Raw genomic sequence first — 20,189 nt, 5'->3', positions numbered from 1 at the left:
GTGTTTCAATTAGTCAGACACCCAGTCATACAGTCTGAAAGAATAAGTATAGCTATATCATAGTATCAAAGTATTTCAGCCTTAAGATGGACTTAAGACTAATCTAAAATCATCTTAATTATAAAAATTTCCAAGTATTTTTAAAGTCAACAGGCAATATCATCCCGTGTGTGAAATGTGAGTTTTTCCTCCTGTTTGCTAATATATATTAAGTGTACAAAATAACGAGTTTTATCATGACATTTTCATAATTTCTCCATTTCACTGGCTCCCTTCTTCTTTCCAAAATACTCTCCGCCCTGGAAAGTGTCATTTCAAGTCACATATGAAGAAAACGTACAATTGCCTGGTGCTTTAAATATACCATCGGCTTCAATTAAATTCTAGTCATTCTAACTGAATATTTTCTGACTAAGTTCCCACAAGAGTGAGGGCTTTAGAAAAGCAGAGGGAAGGATAAGTCAATGAAGTCAAAAGAGGCAACCAAAGGAGCAGAGACAGACCCGGCAGAGCTGCTGAACACCATGTGGCCCAGAAGAGTCACCGAGCAAGGCATGACAGCGATGCCCAAAGACCACGCAGGCTAGGTGGATGTGCAGAAGCCGCAGGAATCTGACGGGGAAGCAGCAGGCCACCTACAGCAGATCCTGCTACACCTGCCAACAGCTTTGGCAAAGTGGCCCAGACATTAATGTAGCACGGTAGCAGCCTGGCAAAACATTTCATTTGCTATCATTCTCTATGGCTGCTGCTGTTGCAAAAACAAATTCTAAGGAAAAACAAAAAGAAAACCAAACTGGGGAAATACTTTTCCACAAGTCCTACAATAGAAGATCAAATTTACACACAGCAACATTTTTTTGAAAAGAAATGTGAAATACCTCAGTCTGACCTTCATGTGCACTGGTTTCATGAGTAACTCGAATAGCCTGTAATAAGAATATAAACTATTTACAAAAACATAAAACAGCTGTATCTATCTTTTAAGTGAAAACAGCAACAAAGCTCAGTTTTTACCATCTAGAATCCTGTAACGAGGCGGGAGATTGGAAGAACTTTAGGAGCAGTTTAGCACAAAACCTTTCAGAACTGTATCTCAGTAAGCAAATGAGGTGCTGTCCTTTCTACCCACAAACCCCGTACACATTAGGAACAGACTAGTTCATTGGTTCTAATTTTCATAGTGCAAGGAAAGGGCCATTTAGCTTCCTTAATTGTTAGAGCAATACTTAGCACTTTATTCACTTGAGACTGGAATAAAGTGAGCATCTTACAGAGACCGAAGACGCTCAGCCATCTGTCTCTCCAAGGTGCGTGCTCCTGAGGCTCTGCCCGTGTTTATGCTTAAGCATGCATCTCAGTCGGCAAGTTTAAAACGTGGTGCAAAAGGCATGCATTTGTGAGAAGCTAGGGAGCCCAGCTAGCTAAACTTCCAACTGCTCCAGTCAGACCCACTCCTATCAAAGATGCAGAGAAATGGACGTAATAGAAGATCAGGGTAAAAGTGTAATTGTTATGTAAGTATTAAAGCCTTAAGACATGCAAACCGATCAGCAATTTCTCTTCTAGGTATTAATATGTTGATGTATTTAATGTACATGATTATATGAAATTAAGAATGGTTCTAAAACCTCAGACAGTAATATATTTTACTCAGGCTTGTAGTAATTTTAAGTAGTGAAAACGAGAAAATTCTTAGATTTCAAACAGCATTTTACTAGATAAATATACTATACAATGGAAAGCTATTCAGCCATTAAAATAATAATGTCAAATATATACTTACTGGTGTTAATACGTTTGTGATAAGTGAAAAAAGCAAGTTATAAAACAGTATTACAGTGTGATCAAATTAAAAAAAAAAACCTACTGTGTATATTCATATATGTTTTCTATAAAAACATCCGTGACAGTCCCTTTCACTGGTGGAATTACTAGCAACTAGCATGGTTCTTAGTTTACTTTTATGCAAAAGAGGATGATGTATAAAATTCCAAATATTTTTAAACTTAAAGCAACTAAAATAGTTTGGAACACTAAACAAACAGTATCAAAATGTACATCATACTTCTAAGTTCAAAGAACTTATCATCTATTGATGCTATTGACAGGCAAAAGGCCTTCAAAAGAAAAATGATTTTCAAAAATCATGAATGTTTAAAACAATTACTTCAAACTGGATCAGAGGGTCCAGGATTTAATTTGTAAACTAACATTACAGATATTTGAGGTACAGCTCCCTCAGTAAAACCGAAGCCCTTTCTTACGGATAAGACAATGATGCTTCCCCAAACTATGGCTTCAAGACAAACCGCTGAACAGAGCCTACAATCCTGTAAAACTGCCCGTGGATGAGGTTGGATAGAAGGAAGGTACTGACGTCATAGTTCTCCAGGAATTTGGCTCTCTCTTCAGGGCTCATTGATACAGACTCCTCCAGGAACTTTTTCAATGTTGACCCTGATTCTGAGAATTTCAAAAATGATTAAATTTTAATTTTAATTACAAAGAAAATTAACAGTAAATGTAGTACAGTATTTTTTTAGGTAAAACTTCTTTAGCTGGTAAGAATCTAAGAGTCTTGGGTAAGTAATTATGTCAAATCCTCTTTGCTGATCCTGTTCATCACCAATATGAAGGATGAGAAGGACTTATTTCTCTCCCGGCAGCTTATACATAGACACATTCCCATAACCGTTACTTTATAGTTGGAGAGAGTTAGAGCACCCCCCACTGTTTAATAAAGTTAACACATCTGAAGAGGAAAACTGGAACAGAAAGTGGTTTACCGAAGTGCATCTTGTCTTTGTTGTTCGCAATGGCATGGATTAGTCCAATCGTTCCACAGGCATTGCTGATGGTTTGTTTCATAAAATATACTGATGATGTCACATCTTGTCCTTGAGATTTTATCTTTTCTTCCTCTTCTGTTCTGAAGACTTCATACTATTGGGGGGGGGGGGGGGACAACAGTCCACATGGAAAAACTACACACTGAACAAGACAAGTTTGTAAAGGAAGGTTATGGAAGACGAGGTGCAGCCTAACCTAAGAAAATGATTTAAAGTACCAGACCATCAAAAGCCTGAGAAAGAGCAGTAACTGTCTGACGGCAACGGTGTGAGAAAGACAAGGCATTCTCACATCGGTTATTTTACTCATTGCCTGCCTGTGAGATACAAGGGTGTGGCCGTACTGCTCAATCCAGTCTGCAACTTCTGAGCTCCACCCATTTTCCTGCGTCAACCTTTCAGGTAGCAGAGACTGCAGACAAACTCCACAGCCCCCAGCTTCACTCACCAGTGTTACAGGCAGGCCCTGGCACAAAGCTGACGCCAGCTAAGCTTATCTTTGAGAGAAGAAAGCTAAAGGTAAAAGACTAACAGAAAGCTTTCTTGTCAATCTATAATCATATGTCTTTTATTTTAAGAAGACACTAAGAATCCCTTACTTTTTTATTCTGCTGATTATATGAAACAAAGGCATCATTTGTTTTTAAAGACTATGTTTTTATTCAACATCAAAAATCTGCATTTATCAGAAACTGTATATCTTGCTTTACAATTACCTTTTCTGTGATAGGGAAGAGGAGTAACACTGCGCATACTGGTCTTGGTACCATGCTAAGAAGTTCAGGCTCCATTCCGTACACATCAACAAACTGCCAGTTAGGATGCAGGCCTAACTGCTTGAGAAACTAGAAAAAAAAAAAACAGCAAAATGTTAAGTGGTCAGAGAAAAGCCCTGTTAACGTGGAAATGATCGACAAGTGTGTACTACATATCTAATATATACAAAGCAATGTGATCAAGTATTACTAATGTTCAATAAGAATGCAGAAAGCAGCACTACCAAACAGACTATACCACATAAATATGTATAGTCCTTATTTATCAATATACCAGAGCCTGAGAGGTCAAAGAACACAGTAAAGCAAGTCTACTATCAATAGGGTAGGTAGAGAGCAATTTACATCACATACCAAACAGTTAAAACCCTAACATAGGAAACAAATCTGTTTTCAAAATCTGTAACTTTGACATTGAGTATGTTAGCTAGGATTTCATCAAGGACATACAAGTTACCTTAAGAACTTATTTCCAGCCTTTAATGCATCAATTAAATAATGAATTATTATTTTAGTACATCAACAATTTATACTGATATCCAAAAAACACATCTGGGGTTTAAAGACAGATAGCTAAGCATTTTGCCAATAAGAGAAGGTTACATGTGCCCAGACACACATGCAGGCAAACACTTCCAAGATAGACAGACAGAAGGATGGATGGATGGATGGATGGAAGGATGGATGGATGGATGGATTAAGGAAAGGCAGCTAAAACTCTCTCCTGGGAAGCAGTACATGACATGTGTTGCACCAGCTCTCCATCAGCTGCATGGTCGGGAACACAGAGAGCCAGGGCCCCTCCACTATGTCACTCTTCCCCAGATTACTACTCAGGACTGCAGGGTTCACAGGCAGACCTGGAAATATTCCCCTTTCTCTTCTTCACTTCTTGCAAAATTTACTGGTCTAGGTCAGTCAATAATCAATCCTACCTAGAACCCAAAAGAGGATTTTTTTTTTTAAAAAAAGGCTCAGTGTTAAAGGAAGAGGCCCTAACTTATCTTTTTTCCCATTGCTAAGCACTGTATCTAGCCAAATCACACACTCAAGTTACATTGCTTGAACTGAAATGAATACACTTTAACAGATAACTCGGCATGTTACGTAAGTTGTTTATGATGAACATTCAATGTATACTCCCTTTTCTGCCTGTTACAGAGGATTGGGACCTTCAACTCCTTTATCTACAATCTGATGTTCATTAAACCAGCTCTGCATATTACCATGATGGAACAGACGTCTCTGAGGTAGGCAAGCATACAGGGTTTAGCAAGCCTGGGACTTCCCTTGGTGTGGCTAGTCCACACCCCTCTTCTGATAACAGACTTGGCAGCTCCAGACCCTTACCCACATGTACTATGCACACACCCCCTCCTCTGAATAATGCACTTAGCATCCTGTTAGCACGCACAGCCCATGCCAAAGAATGGGAAGGCCGATCCAGTCTGAACTGGTTTGGGGTACATGTGCAGTTAAACAAACTGTACTTAAAGTGAAAATCCTCTATTTACTATCTGCCCAGACATAATTGGGCATGGATATGATTAAAATCAGATACATTATAGAAAGGCATATGTATAATACAAAAATGATCATGTAATTTAACATCTCTCAATCAAAATATTGAACCATTCAAACTACATCCCAATCTAAACTTTACCTTCATGTGAACGTATAAAAGGAAGTGACAAACACCAACTGGGCCCTAGAAGGGCTTCAATTACATGGCTCACTGTGCCCCTCAACAGTGTATCCGACTTACTCCATCACTTCACAAAATAAAAGTCTTCCTGCTACCTTTGCAAATTTCTGTGCATTGTTTCAGTGATTTGAATGAGATGTCAAGAATCTGAAAGCACCAAGACTACCCAACTAGTAAGTAACATCTCTAATTGTAAGACCTGATCAGAGAATGTGTTAATTTTGATACTCATAAAAATCATACTTATTATAAAGTTACACAAAATGGCACATATGGCTCAGTAGTTCCATGCATGTACTACAAAATAAAGAAACATTCTCACAAGAATGCAACCTGGACAAAACTGCTAAGTTACTGTAAAGAGACTTTAGTATAAATCAAAAAAGCTAACAAAAATAAGCACTAAGCAAGATTCAAAATCTAAAGGCACCAGTTACAATGACACTAATTAAGACCAAGCTAAGAACACGATGAATGATTAAATAGCACATTGTCTTAAATCATAAGAATCATTAAATCTTAACAAGAATTACTTCTTGATGAAATGATATGCTATAAAAATTCAATTCAATGAGTATCTATTAGCTCAAACCTCTGGATCCTGGTTGCTATGAGTCACTCATCAGAAGCCATCACATAATACAAGGGATAAACAGTTTAAAAGTTAACTACAGCTGGCCATGGTGGCAGACACTGTTAATCCCAGGACTTGGGAGACAGACGCAGGAGGCTCTCTATGAGTTCAATGACAAGCTGTTCTACGTATTGAGTTCCAGACACAGTGAGACCCTGTCTCAAAGAACAGAGTAATCACAAAACTGCCCAGTTTCCATACAAAACAAACTCCAGATCTGCATTTAAAACAAACACGAAAAGGTTAAAAAGACACATTTTGTAAAAGGTCAACTACAATTAGTTGAATAGTATAAACCCAGACAGTTGTATTGTCTCATTTTGAAAAACAATGTGGTATTCTACCATAGTCAAGTTTAAAGGTAAGTAAGAAAATCTACGGAACTACAGCAATTTTTTTACTTAAATTTGTAAAACTATGAGGAAACACAAAATAATAATCTTAAAAACTGAACTCATGGCTGTGGGGGTTTCAGGTGGAAAAGCGCTTGCTTTCCACGCAGCTTGAGAACCCGAGCTCAGTCCTTCAGAATCCACATAAAAAGCTGGGTGTGGAACACTCCTGTAATGCCACGACTCGACAGGCTAAGGCAGGAGAATCCCTGGTTCTTGCTGGCCAGTATAATGAAACCAGTGAGTTCCAGGTTTAAATTAAAAAAAAAAAAAAAATTAAAAAAAAAAAAAAAACAAATCAAAGGAAAAATCCCCACGAAACTAACTAGATTCACGAAGAGTTCTCACCATTGCTGATGTAAGAAGTTGCCCATGTGTGTATTTACAAAACCATCTCTACTTAACTGAAGTGCTGTGTTTGGATAGCACAAGAAGGGGGGGTTATAACCTCTAGAACCAGTCTTTGGCCTTTTCCTGTTTAAACACTGGATAATAAAATAACAGTATCAACAACAAAAAAAATCTAACTGATTAGTTCACTAAAATTTCACAACTTTAAATTTTTGTTTAATTAAAATATATAATTTATAAATTACAATATGCAGCCATAAAACTTTTTTTAATTTTAAAAAAATGCCTGTTTTTAAAAGAAGATGGTATAAATGAAATCTAGGCAGTAGTGGCACTATAAGTACACTATTATCATTATTGTATCATAATGCATTTAGTAATCCTAAAAAAAGATAATTTTGTACTCTACAGTCCAAACACAAACTTGCCACCAGATCAGGGATATTTCAATTCAGGCACTGTGGCAAGCAGCTGTAATCCCTGGCACTCAGGAAGATGGGGCAGGAAGATCACCAGTGCCAGGCCAGCTGGGTTATTGCAGACATATGCAGTCTCACATAAATCAAAAATAGTTCTCCTTTAAAAAGACAAGAAAAGAGGAGGGGAGGGGAGGGGAGGGGAGGAGAGGAAGAGGAAGAGGAAGAGGAAGAGAAGAAGAAACAGTAAGAGTCCCAGGGAGAAATCACTTCCTTTAAACTCTGTCCTAAAACTCCTTTCTGCAGCCTTCTCCCCACCCTGCCAGCAGGGTCAGGGGCTGATCCAGGGCCTGAGCTTTCTAAGTGAGCAGCTTCACCTGAGCCACAAAGCTCTCTCAGGACCTCCTTTGCTCCTGCTCGTTACTGGCTCATTAGTGAGTATAGTTATGACATAATTACACTTGTCTAGCGACTGTTTCCTACTACTCTGAGTAAGAGTGCACTGGTGGAAACCACATGTATGCATGGAACTAGGAAAATAAGTTAAACAGGAGTCACAGCTTAGAAACTAGGTGAACAAAGTTTAACAGACTGACTCAAAATAAGCCAAGAGCACATTTCCTTACCCCAGGACAGGAAATCAGTGGAAATATTTTATGTGTGTGTTAGAGAAAGACGAGAGTTACTTCACTGCAGGTTCAATGTGGACTAAGTGTAAATGACCAGAAAGAGACACACACACTGGTTCCTCAGAAGCATCTTTCAGGACAATACAGCAACAGCTCACAGAACCAAGCAAAGATGACGCAGCGTGGATTATGGTAACAGTATTCTCTTTCATAATGGCTAAGGACGAGGGGAGGACCCCAAAGACAGCGGCAGGGACCATAGGATTTAGAGCCACACCCCAGTGGAAGACAGTGTGGTGGTTTCAATAATCCCCTCAGGCTCACAGATCTCAGCACGTGGTCTATGGGAGCTGGTGCTGTTTGGGGAGATTCAGCAGGCTTGCTCCAGGAGATGGATCACTGGAAGCATGCTATGAGTAGCCTCAGCCTTCCTCTTGGTTGCACCCTGCTTTGTGTTTGTGGTTCAGCAGTGAGCTCTCAGCTTGCTGCTCCAGCCTTCATGCCTAGCATGTACAACTAAGGTTTCCCCACCACCATGGACTCTCACCCATCTAGAACCATAAGCCACAACAGGCTCTTTCTTCCTTGAGCTGTCTCTGTCATACTGTTTCATCAAGGCGCCAGAAAGGTAACTAATACATGTGGGCATGCATGTTGGGGAAGACCGAAATGACTCCACCTTGGTTGAAGACAGTGCTAATACGAAGAAAGAGCAATCAGATTTGTTCTACATGCTTTGAATGGAAGGACTGATGGACAATTTAAGGAAGTTATAAGAAGGCAAAACGTCCCAGCAGAAATAAATAAACAGGGCTGGTGAGATGGCTCAGTGGGTAAGAGCACCCGACTGCTCTTCCGAAGGTCAGGAGTTCAAATCCCAGCAACCACATGGTGGCTCACAACCATCCAATCACGAGATGTGAACTCCCTCTTCTGGAGTGTCTGAAGACAGCTACAGTGTACTTACATATAATAAATAAATAAATAAATAAATAAATCTTAAAAAAAAAATAAATAAACATCACTTTACTAGTCAAATGTTCTTCTCATTGCTGTAAAATAAAAAAAAAAATTAAAGCACCTTAGAAGACAGAATTTTGTTCATTATTCATTCATATTCAGGGAGGGTGGGCAGTGGTGGCACACACCTTTAATCCCAGCACTTGGGAGGCAGAAGCAGGTTGATCTCTGAGTTCGAGGCCAGCCTGATCTACAGAGGGAGTTCTAGGACAGCCAGGGCTACACAGAGAAACCCTGTCTAGGAAAAAGAAAAAAAGAAAGAAAGAAAGATAGATTGATTGATTTAGGGAGACTTGGGTGGTGTGGCGTCCGTGGTAGTGAAAGCCTTTAATGCCTGTACTCAAAAGGCAGAGGCAGGTAGAACTCTGAGTTCAAGGCCAGTCTGGTCTACATAACAAGCTCTAAGACAGTTAGGACTGGAGGGGGAGGGGAAGGAGAAAGTGAGGGAGAGGTGAGAGAGGAGAGGAGAGAGGGAGAGAGAGAGAGGGAGAGGGGAAGAGGGAGAGGAGAGAGGGGAGAAGGGAGAGGGAGAAGGAGAAATCTAAATAATTTCACAAAGTAAAAATGTTGAAGAAATTAACTGAATATGGTTACATATTCATGCTTACAGGAAACAAGGGTTCAAAGCAAGCCTCAGCCACTACAGAACCCTGTGTAAAAAGAAAATCAGGGAGGGAGGAGGAAAGAGTAGGGGTGCGGGAGGAGAAAGAAAACAAACAAAAAGAGAAAGGGAAGGGAAAGCGGTAAAGGAAAGGGAGGCGTGGCATGCATGCATTAGTATGTCTCACACACACACACACACACACACACACACACACACACACACACACACATACACACACACACACACAAAGACAAGACAACCCGGGAGATGTCTGGAACTTGAGCTATAAACGACCAAAAAATACTGCCATAAAACAACTACAATAAAGTGACTCAAGCTACGGATAGGCAGTGAAGCCTCTGAAGCAAGAAGAGACTCCACATTCAAGAACCCAAGTGCAGCCTGAGGAGCTCAGCCGGGGTAGAAGCAGGCAGCGCCTCTCATCCGGCCTCGGTGCAGGGCTCGCAGTGGACTCTAAAAACGATCGCTAAAGGCCATTAGTGTCTGAAGCAGAAAATTACGACATGCTGTGTGCATTTTTCTAAAGCCAAACCAAAGCAGGGACGACGGCTTTTAGGGGAGAAAAGAAGCACAACTAGTTAGAAGTCCACAGTGGCCGACCAGGTCCAGGCGAGTGGCTTGCACTGCGAAGACAATCTACACAATCAGAAGGATTACAGAAAAGATTAGACAGCCACGATCTCAGAGTACACATACAGCAGGCCAGAGACATTTACTCAAGAGAATCAAGAGACACCATGGCATCTTCCAAATGGCATGGTCAGGGAGAAGAGTCATAGCGCTGGCTTGAGCTAAGGATGCATTGCAATCCCTTTGGAAGACACAGGAAGAAAGTGGTTCCGAGGACGGAAATTCACATTTCTTTTTCAGCTCTATTGTTCAAGGTATTAATAGTATCCAGATGGAAATATCAAAGTAGTTAAATGCACAGGTGTTCAAGATGGTGAAGAAGGAAGAGCTTAGAGGGCCACTGGGGCCGTCGATGTCATGGCAAATGTTATAAAAACAACAGATCAGGAAATACCATAGAGGAGTACAACCACGCTCTAGACGGCATGGCATTGCTTTCCTTGAGGCTGTGATCAAACCCCTGGCAAAGCAACTTAAGGTTAACTTCCAAGAGTTGGTGCTCTCCTTCTATCCTGTGGGTCCCAGAGCAGTCTCGGGCCATCAGGCTTGGTGGCAAGCACCCTGACCTGCTCTACCACCATGACTTTTTCATTCAGTCCTAGACTGCAGACCACAGAATGGTACCCACATTTTGGGTCTTCCCAACAAAATACACCTAATCTAGAAAGCCCCTCATACAGCTATATCCACCAAGTTGACAATCAAGGGTAACCTCACAAAGGAAGTCCCCAGGAACCTCCAGAGAAGGCAAAAACAGAGACAGCCTAAAAAGTAATTGAGAAATTAGAAATATCAGAATTATCGGAAAAGTAAAAATGTAAAAGATGATGTTTCAAGAACGCAGGTTGCTCTTCTAATGCCACTAAGAGGCCAAGAGATACAATGAAAAATAGTGGCCCATGGGTATGTCAGAGGAGTGGTCACTATAAAGTGACAGAAGGAGTAATAATCTAGCAGATGGCCTCCAACTCTAGTTCTAACTTTAATCATGTACATAAGTAGCAAAACTAAGTCATGGGATGCTTAAGTTTCCTTTAGATAGGAAACAAGAAAATACCACTTCCTTAATAACATCACAATAACATCACAACTCTAGGGAGGTTCCCTATTTAAAAGCTCATAATTCTTCTAAGTTACAACTATTCCCCTCTTCCTCTCCCCCGCTCCCTCTTTCTATATACATATATATTAGATAATCAACTGACCATACTCAAATGACAAAAAAACTACATGCAGGTCTAGTACACTCATAGGTGATACAGTTACCCAGATCAACTATTCTTCTTTAAAAAGTTGTAATTCTTTTTTTTTTGTTTGTTTGTTTTTGGGCTTTTTGAGACAGGGTTTCTCTGTGTAGCCCTGGCTGTCCTGGAACTCACTTTGTAGACCAGGCTGGCCTCGAACTCAGAAATCCGCCTGCTTCTGCCTCCAAAGTGCTGGGATTAAAGGCGTGCGGCACCATGAAAAAGTTGTAATTCTTAATGCTCAATTATCTGCAACTTTCCATCAGCTATTTTTACCCATTTAAATATATATATATATATATATATATATATATATATATATATACGTAAATAAGGTAGAGCTTAAATTTTTTTCTAACTATTTTAAGTCAAATCTGTAGCAAAACGAAGTATCTTAAAAGAGGTCGACAGGATACTAAAAATAAAAATAAACAAAAAACTGGCTGTTTACCAGATGGACTATATGTCACAGCTCTTCCAGATGATGCCTAGCAGGTATTACTAATCCTCCTGCTACAGACATGATGACTGTTCTCACATAACACCAGGCATCACCACAGCATAAAACAGTCCTTGTTCAGACTAAGAGTTAAGAAGACCCATAACTGCCAGATGGTACTGGGACTACAGATGTGTGCTGCCACATGTGGCTAGAAAACAAGAAGTAAACCAAGTGACACCACAGCGCCGCAGCGTACCTACTAGATTCTGACCCAACACCTTGGGAATTTTCTCCTTGCTCTTTCAACAATGGCTAATGATTTCCTTGCCTGCTTTTCCTTTCTGCCTTCCCACTGGTTAGAAAAACAATCCTAATTTACCACCAAAGTATAACTCGTTCCTGCTCAGACAACTGGTAATACAAAAGGTGTCCTCAAAATTATTGAGTGTAAGTAAATGCATTTTAGAATTTATCAAAGCTACCTAGGAGTAAGGTACTGTATCTGCCAAATCACAGACTTTGTGTTGTTTCCTTAAAACAATAATTAGTATCATCTTAATCATTATTTTCATTTAGTATCACTAGATTTTTTTCACCAACTGATAAGGCTAATTACATTGATAGACTTTAAATGGTAAATCAAATCTTCAATATAAAAAAGGTTGACTTTGGTTATGGTCTTATGTTGTTAAAATGCATCTATTGTTGATGTTTTTAAAATGCATCTATTGTTGAAGGCCTTTATGGCCATATTAATAAGAGATACAAGCCCACAGAGTGAGCATTTTATAATGTGTCAAAGTTATCTAGGAATGAGGTTCCTGTGCACATGCGCACACACTTTCTTCTCATAGTTTGTCTAGTTTGGGTACAGAAGAATACTGGTCCTATCTCTGTTCATTTATCTTTATATATAATTATATATCATTCTTTCCATGATCATCATCAAATGCTTTTTTAGAAAATCACTTGAGGAATTTGAACATTAATTAATAAAAATCTTTACAAGTTAGGAAAAAGTGGAACTTATTTAGCTGAGGGAAAGCCTCTCCAAGACCTCTGTAAGCGCCTAACTTTAGAATGAAGGAGTCTAAGCTTCCCCAGCTAAGCAGAAACCAGCACTCCGAAGCCATAGTTAAGACATTACCACGTGAACTAAGACAGGAAAACGAGATAAAGGTGGTTAGTCTGGGACTGAGCACGTGACTGCAGAGAACACGTCTGTCTGTCTGTCTGTCTGATCAGGAAACCCTCCAGACCCACCGAGAAGATGTCAGATACACTGAGGTGCAGACCCACCGAGAAGATGCCAGATACACTGAGGTGCAGTGCAGCTACTCCAGACCCACCGAGAAGATGCCAGATACACTGAGGCACAGTGCAGCTACTCCAGACCCACCGAGAAGATGCCAGATACACTGAGGTGCAGTGCAGCTACTCCCTGAACTTAGTTGAGGATGTGGGCAGATCTTTAAACTGCATTCAATACATAGCAAAGAACTCAAGAATGAACTTTTAAAGCAATACCATTTACAAGAGCGCCTCAAATCATCAAATTTGTAGGTATCCAATAATCTTTTTCCCAAGAGCTATGTGCTCAAACTATCAAACACCGATGGAGAAATCAAAGACCTAATTAAGTGATGATCCACCTTGGTCAAAGATGACAAGATCCACTGTAGTAAAGACACACCCCTCAGAATATGTCTATCCAATTGCCACATTCACCAATCAAGTTTCTGTACAGATTGACAAGCATTCTAAAATTTATTTGGAAGGTAAAGCAATTAGAAAAGCCTAAACAATTCAGAAAAGGTACAATGCTGGCTTCATACAATTTGAGGACTTATAAAGCCACAACAAAGAGAACGATAACCGAAAGAGGAACAGACAGATCAATGGAGCGAAAGCTATCACATATATAGTAAATTGCTATCGCTAAAGTGTAAAAATCACTTTGCTTTACAGCTCAAATACACACTTCTTCTTATGCACAGAAGTTGGAAATTCTTTGAGATTTTTCTCTTGACAAAATAAAATGCACTAGGGAAAGAGATGAGCAAATTTCAAAGTCAAGAACAAAAGGAATTTGGCCTCTTCCAGAAAGGGTGCTGTGAACAGCAAGGCAACGGGGAAGTGCTGGCTTTTAAACTTTACACAGTTCACCTTACTAAGAAGATAGGAACTGATGCTAACAAAAATATATAACAAACCCACATAAGCTACAGGGAGTCAGGCCAGTGAGTCAAGGCTCCTCCCACCAGCAAATACAGAAGACCTGTGTTTAATCCCAAGGACCCACCTGAGGGACTGAGAGAACTGAATCTAGAAAGTTGTCCTCTGACCTCCACCCGAAATCAATGAAACAATAAATGAAACAAAATAAATGAAAACACTTTCAAAAATTCCAAAAGACAAAGGATGTCACCTCTAACATAAAGCCTGTGTGTTTTATACAAAGAATTTGCTAAAATGCTTTTAAAAAAACCGTTAAAAATAACAATAATAATAATAATAATTGGAGGAAGGGAGCAGGTTTTTAGGCAGCATTTCAATTCAGGCTGGGCTGGAACTCAAAATCCTCTTTACCTCAGCCTCCCACACGCTGATACTGGCAGACATGTACCACGATGTCTGGTCTCAAAAAAGCATTTTTAAACGTTGATAATAGATCTTTATCCTTCGGTTATGAGAAGAAAGATGGAAGAAAAGGAAGAAAACTATATAACAAACTAAGAGAACTGTTAAAGGTGAACTAAATCTGAGAGCAGAAAAAAAGGCTAATTAATACATATCTGTGCAAATATATATATATATATATATGCATTCCACCACCTAATTTGGGGTCTGAAAGGCATCCCAAGCCCCAACCTTCAGTATCCAAAACAAACTCCCTTTTAAGAGTAGCAGGTGGCTACGCATTGCAGGACAACCATTAAACCGGGCTTTGTGTGGTACAGGAGGCAAGGACCAGGTCCACCTTCGAAAGACGGGGAGAGAAAGGGGGCGTGGCAGGGAAGAGAAGGACCTCGATGGGGCAAGAGATGACTGAAAGGTGATTTCATTGTACAGGAGGTGGATGGAATTACCAGAACTGGGTGGGCAAGTTTACAAAGCCGGGAGTCAGGAAGTGTTGGCAAATTAGTCACCTTAGAAGGGACAGGGTCAAGGAACAGGATGGAACCCGCAACGGCAAGGAGACGAACCAAGATGGGGAAAGGCACGGGGTGGGGATACCAGGCGAGGGGCTACCAAACCTCAGACCCCGGGTGCCCCAGGCAGCGCCGGCGACGCGGGGTCCGACGGAGGGACAGAGGACGCTCGCTGCACCGGCATCTCCCCGAGCCAGGTGGTGGCCCGAGAGGGGCGGAGCCGCCCACAGCCGCAGCCTGGGGCCGCCTGCCCGCCCGGGATGAGATCCCTGGATCCTTGGGGATGCAGAGGTGAAGGCCAGCGGGGAGGCTGGCGGGGAAGGCGGGAAGGACTCCGGGGTCCGGGGTGACAGGCACCGACCGCACTCACCTGGTTGGTGACCTGAAACGAGACACAGAAGAGGGTTTAGCGACGCGCGCATGCGGGCTGGCGCCGGCCTCCCGACCCGCTCAGGCCCTGGCTGCGGAACCCGGCCGCGCTCACCTCAGGGTTGGCCTCCAGCGGCAGCCAGCGTTGACCCTCCATGACTGCTCCGCCGGCCGCTCTCCAGCTCTGACAGCCGCCACCACCGCCGCAGCCGCCGCCGCCGCCGCTTCCGCCCCCGCGCGCTCCGGCCGGCACCATCCAAACGCCGCCCCGAGGGGGAAACCAACGAATGGACTTCCACGACCCCCAAGACGCTTGATCTCTCCCTACGGAGACTCAGCCCTGGAGTTACTAATGAAGTTAAAAGGCAAATTAAACTGATAAGCCTGAGCCATGTCCTAGTTCATGAGAAAAAGAAGCTTTGATCAACGGTGAACTCCCCTCACACTTGGACTCTCCCTTCCCCCGAGCGAGCTCCCGAGTTCTACGCATGCGCCACCGGGCCGCGTGCTCGCAGGCAACCTCACCTTCTTGCAATGCCAACCAGAAGCTCTAGGGGGCGCGTCATGGATTCCTACTCTGTGAGAGTGGGACCGGTTTGCTAGCCTTAAGGCAGCCAAGCCAGAGGGGTTGACTCCTTGGAATCATGGTCTTCCTGCTCCTTTGTGAGGATACTGGAATGATATGTTGGCCTTATCTGTTATTGCACTGCCCGAGATACAGGTAATAGGTAAATGGTGGATATAGGTGATAGGTAGATAGATACTCAGTTCTGCTTGAGAAACAATATGGAGCCACTACAAAGAGGAAATCAGGCAATGTACTGTTTGGTACAAACTGAAGGACTTTAAACAGCATTTTGAAATCCATTCGCCATCCCACTAAATTTCAGGATGACAAATGTAATGATTTTGTTTGTTTGTTTGTTTGTTTGTTTGTTTTTCAGGGTTTAACTCAATGGCTAGTACATAGGAGATTTCTCAAGGGCTATTTGAGAAATGGTAGAGCACTTGTCTAGCATGCTTGAGGCCCTGGGCCCAATCTCAGTGTCACAAAGGAGAGAGAAGTGGAATAATCATGTATGCAGAAATACCATCTGTCAGTTATGTGGGGAAATGCAAAAACAGGAAAGTTGACACAAGGTAACATTTATGAAGACAGAGAAGCAGAAGATATTTCAAGGAGCAATCCTTTTGATATGTAGGAACCAAGAGTCATGGCAGGACTCCAGAAATTTGATCTGATATATATTACTATTCTGTATCGAAGAGAAGGATTTCAGGGAAAGGTTAGTTAAGAAGTGAGAAAAATATTATTATGCTGAATTTGTCCTTCTTGGGAAATTTCCAACTCTCCCACGCATGCTCTGGCTATTATTTTTATAACCCGGTGACTCTTGTAATCCCTTGACTCCTCCCTATTTGTCTGATGGCTTGATGCCATATCTGTCCAACCTCATGACTTGGTAAATCTGGCAATGCTGGGCTCATGATCGGTTAGCTGCAGTTGCCTGATCTCTTGTGGTGCTTGCTATAGTCTCAGTCTCTACTGGGGCTGTTTGGGGTGCCAGGGGAATTTTCAGACAGCCGCTTTTCTCCAGACTCCTGCAGTTCTGCATTTTGTTTCTCCTCTTAGTGCTTGGCCAATACGCCACACAACATCCTTATCCCTCTATCACGAGAATTTCTTCCCTGTTAGACATACCATGTCTGCTTCCTCATAACTCAACAGCAAACCAAAATACAATCCTACTAAAGTTTACCTTGAGACACCAGTGAGAAAACCAGGCTTAGCTAACACACCGTGGAGAATGAATTGTTGGCAAAACGCATAGGAGACCCCAAAGCATCCACACTGGAAAGTCTTCACCAAACATGGATGGTAGCAATAATGTGTCTTTTGCCATAGAGAAGTGGTCCTAGTACCCCACAGAACTGCGGATCCCCCCAAACCCTTGCAAACATATCAGACGTCCAATCTCCTTACTTCTAGTCTATTAGGTTAACTCTCACATTGGCATGGATGTCCCTACATAGTACAAAGAGCCTTAATCCTCAGACTGGACCATACCTATGAATGATGCCTGAATCTGAAGCACAGATTTTGACTCATTAAATGTAAAATGGGGCTCAAAATTCAGTGTCATCGCCTCCATCGTTTGAATGTCCCTTTGCCATATAGCTTTGGGTTGTTTGTTTGTTTGTTTGTTTGTTTTTATCTCCTAGGGGACAAAGTTCTATAATATGCTTTATTTATTGATTCTGGGGTTTTCTTCTTGCTAAGATCTCTTTGTAAATTCAACATGAATGTTGTAAATACAGCATTGCTGTATTTTTGCAGCCAATCACAGTCATGCAGGGACCTTTTCCACCCCTGAAATGAGTTTCCATGTGTAATGATAGTGCATGCCTCTAACACCAGCACTTGAGAAGTCAAGGTAGGAGAATCACGGTGAGGATTGGGAACTTAGGGCCAGTTGGAGCTGCAGAGTGAGCTCCAAGTTCATCTTAGCTATGTAGTGAGAAACGATCAAAGAGAGAAAAAGACAGAAGAGAGGAAAAATGAGAGAAAAAGACAGACTAGAGAGGTGAGAGGGGAAGAAAGGACAGGGAGAGAGAGGTTCATTTTCTTAGTAATCTATATTAGCCTAAAATTCACTCTTCAGACTGTTTCCACCAACACCAATCTTTTGTTATGCCAAGTCACAACATAACCTTTTAAAAGACATGTTAAGTGGCAATTAAACACAATACCTGCAGAGGCTGTGATACTCATAACTCAGGAGTAATTTTAAAGAGCTATGAACGAGTTCATGCTTGCTTCTGGAAAAAGAACTGAGTCACAATGCCACATAGGGAGCCATCAGTATATCTTATGAGCAGGGACTTTTTTTTTGAGATTTTTTAAATGTAGAACTTAAAAAAAAACTTTTAAGAATTGATTAAATATAGCTTGGGCGCAGTTCCTTGCACCTGTAACCAGCAACTTTGATGCTAAAGCAAGAGCATGGCAAATCTGAAACCAGCTTGAGCAGCAGGTAAGATTCATTATGCCAGGGGCGGGGGGATTACCAGATTCACGTCTTAATTGTCCCAAGGAGATCAATATTTCCATTTAACCACAGCCCATTCATGACACACCATCTTGACTGTTCTTTTTTTTTTCTTTTTCTTTTTCTTTTTGTTGGACGGGTGTGTTCAAGACAGGGTTTCACTGTGTAGCCCTGCAGTCCTGAAAGTCACTCTATAGACCAAGCTGGCCTTGAACTCACAGCTCTCTACCTGCCTCTGCATCCCAAGGTCTGGGACTATAAGGCAAGTACCACCATTGCCCGACTTGTATTATTTTTTGTTATAAGAAATAGTCCCAGTTGACATTCTGATGCACGTGTAGTACCCTGTCATCTGCCCTAATCCTGGGCTGTCCTGCCAAACTGCCAATATACCCTTGCGAGTAAAGACACGCCAGTCTCACCTGGTCTGAAAACATCTGTGCTCAATATGAGGTAATAATTCTCAACATGTGATCAGAGGTCATGACTACAATAAATGGCTCTGTTTCTACAGGCCAGGCAAGTCACCTTTAAAGGAGATTCTAGGAATCCAGGACAGCTAACTGAGTACAATGTTGTTGTGCAAACATGAAGACCAGAGTTTGAATGCCCAGCACTCCTGGTTTTTGTCGTTGCTGCTGTTGTTGTTGTTGTTATTTAAATGGGTGTGATGTGAGAGACCAAACCTTTAATTCTAGCACTTAAGAGGAAGAGGCCAGCCTGGTCTACATAGCTAGTTCCAGGCTACCCAGGACTACATAGTGAGACCTGTTTCAAAACAAAGCAAAACAAAAACAGAAACCCTTGGTGTGGTGTTGTACACTTGTAACTCCAGTGCTGGAGAGGCAGACATATAGTACAATCTTTGGAGCTTCCTGGCCAGCTTTGTCTTCAATGAGAGACCCTGTCTCAAAAAAAAAAAAAAATCAGTGGAGAGCGATAGACAAAGATACCAACCTTTAACCAAAGGTTGACAACTGTGATGGTTCATCTTAATTGTCAATTTGACAAAAATGTAGAATCACCTGGGAGTCAGACCTCTCACCAAGTCTAGGGGTGGGGGAGTTACCTTAATTACCTTAAGGTTGGAGGACCCATCCACTATGGGGGCCACCTTTCTTTGGGCAGGGACTCTGGATGAGAAGCACACGGAGAAAGTCAGCTGACTACTAATACTAATTAATTCTCTGCTTTCTTCACTGTGGGTGCAATGTGACCAGCTGTGTTGGTCTCTGGACACTCCATCATTCCCCATGGTGATCGACTGCAACCCAGAACTGCAAGCTAAAGCAAACCCTTTCCCCCTAAGTTGCTTTTGTCTGAGTATTTATCACAGCAAGGGAAATGAAATGATGACATTTGGACCTTACTGTTTTAGGTGAATGATTGAACTGGCCAGGGAAAATTTCTGTGTCTATAATACTGTTCACTTTATTTTGTTGTTGTTTTAATATATTGGTTGCTCAGATTTGGCTTAAGAGCTAAGAATTTTAAGCTAAGAATTCTTTAAGCTGTAAATCCCTTATGATGTAAGGAATACTAATCAAGTCTAAGGAGAGCTGCCTGTCTTTGTTTATGTTATCTATTGATTATGCACATGAACATCATATCCCTGAATAGCCTGAAATATAATATCCAATCCAAAAAACAATGGAGGATTCCAGAAGGCACTCAAGGAGTTTGAAATCCCTATGGAGGCCTCTGAAAGTAGAATGTCAACTGCAAATTAAGCTATACTACTGGAAGTTTTACTTGGGAGCTAAGTGATACTGTTTAACATACCCAGATTCCGGTTTCCTTACATTTAAAATAAAGAGGATGTATGTTTTGGATGTCTTATAGACTCTGGAAGGTTGAGTAGCACGGTGTTGAGAAGAACTCCTAGTGTTTCTTCAGTACCTG

At 41.5% G+C, this 20,189-nt stretch overlaps 1 protein-coding gene across 4 annotated transcripts in view; it reads right to left on the bottom strand.

Moving 5' to 3' along the window:
• Uchl3 (ubiquitin carboxyl-terminal esterase L3 (ubiquitin thiolesterase)) overlaps positions 1-15,566 on the bottom strand; it is a 42,234-nt gene extending 26,668 nt beyond the window's left edge. For 2 of the 4 annotated variants that reach the window (XM_006519248.3, XM_006519247.3), the window contains exons 1-6: positions 15,353-15,489; positions 15,239-15,250; positions 3,569-3,697; positions 2,790-2,946; positions 2,381-2,466; positions 882-929 (exon numbers count right to left, since the gene is read on the bottom strand). In XM_006519248.3, the coding sequence (XP_006519311.2) occupies positions 882-929; positions 2,381-2,466; positions 2,790-2,946; positions 3,569-3,697; positions 15,239-15,250; positions 15,353-15,394 (474 nt within the window). In that variant the 5' untranslated portion in view covers positions 15,395-15,489. Of the gene's footprint in view, positions 1-881; positions 930-2,380; positions 2,467-2,789; positions 2,947-3,568; positions 3,698-15,238; positions 15,251-15,352 lie in introns of all 4 variants that reach the window. The other 2 variants (XM_006519246.4, NM_016723.2) reach the window with 2 other exon arrangements.
• Positions 15,567-20,189: the final 4,623 nt, after the last annotated feature.

The sequence above is a fragment of the Mus musculus genome, chromosome 14, assembly GCF_000001635.26.
Source record: "Mus musculus strain C57BL/6J chromosome 14, GRCm38.p6 C57BL/6J".
NCBI lineage: Eukaryota > Metazoa > Chordata > Mammalia > Rodentia > Muridae > Mus > Mus musculus.
This window is presented reverse-complemented; position numbering and strand designations above follow the sequence as displayed.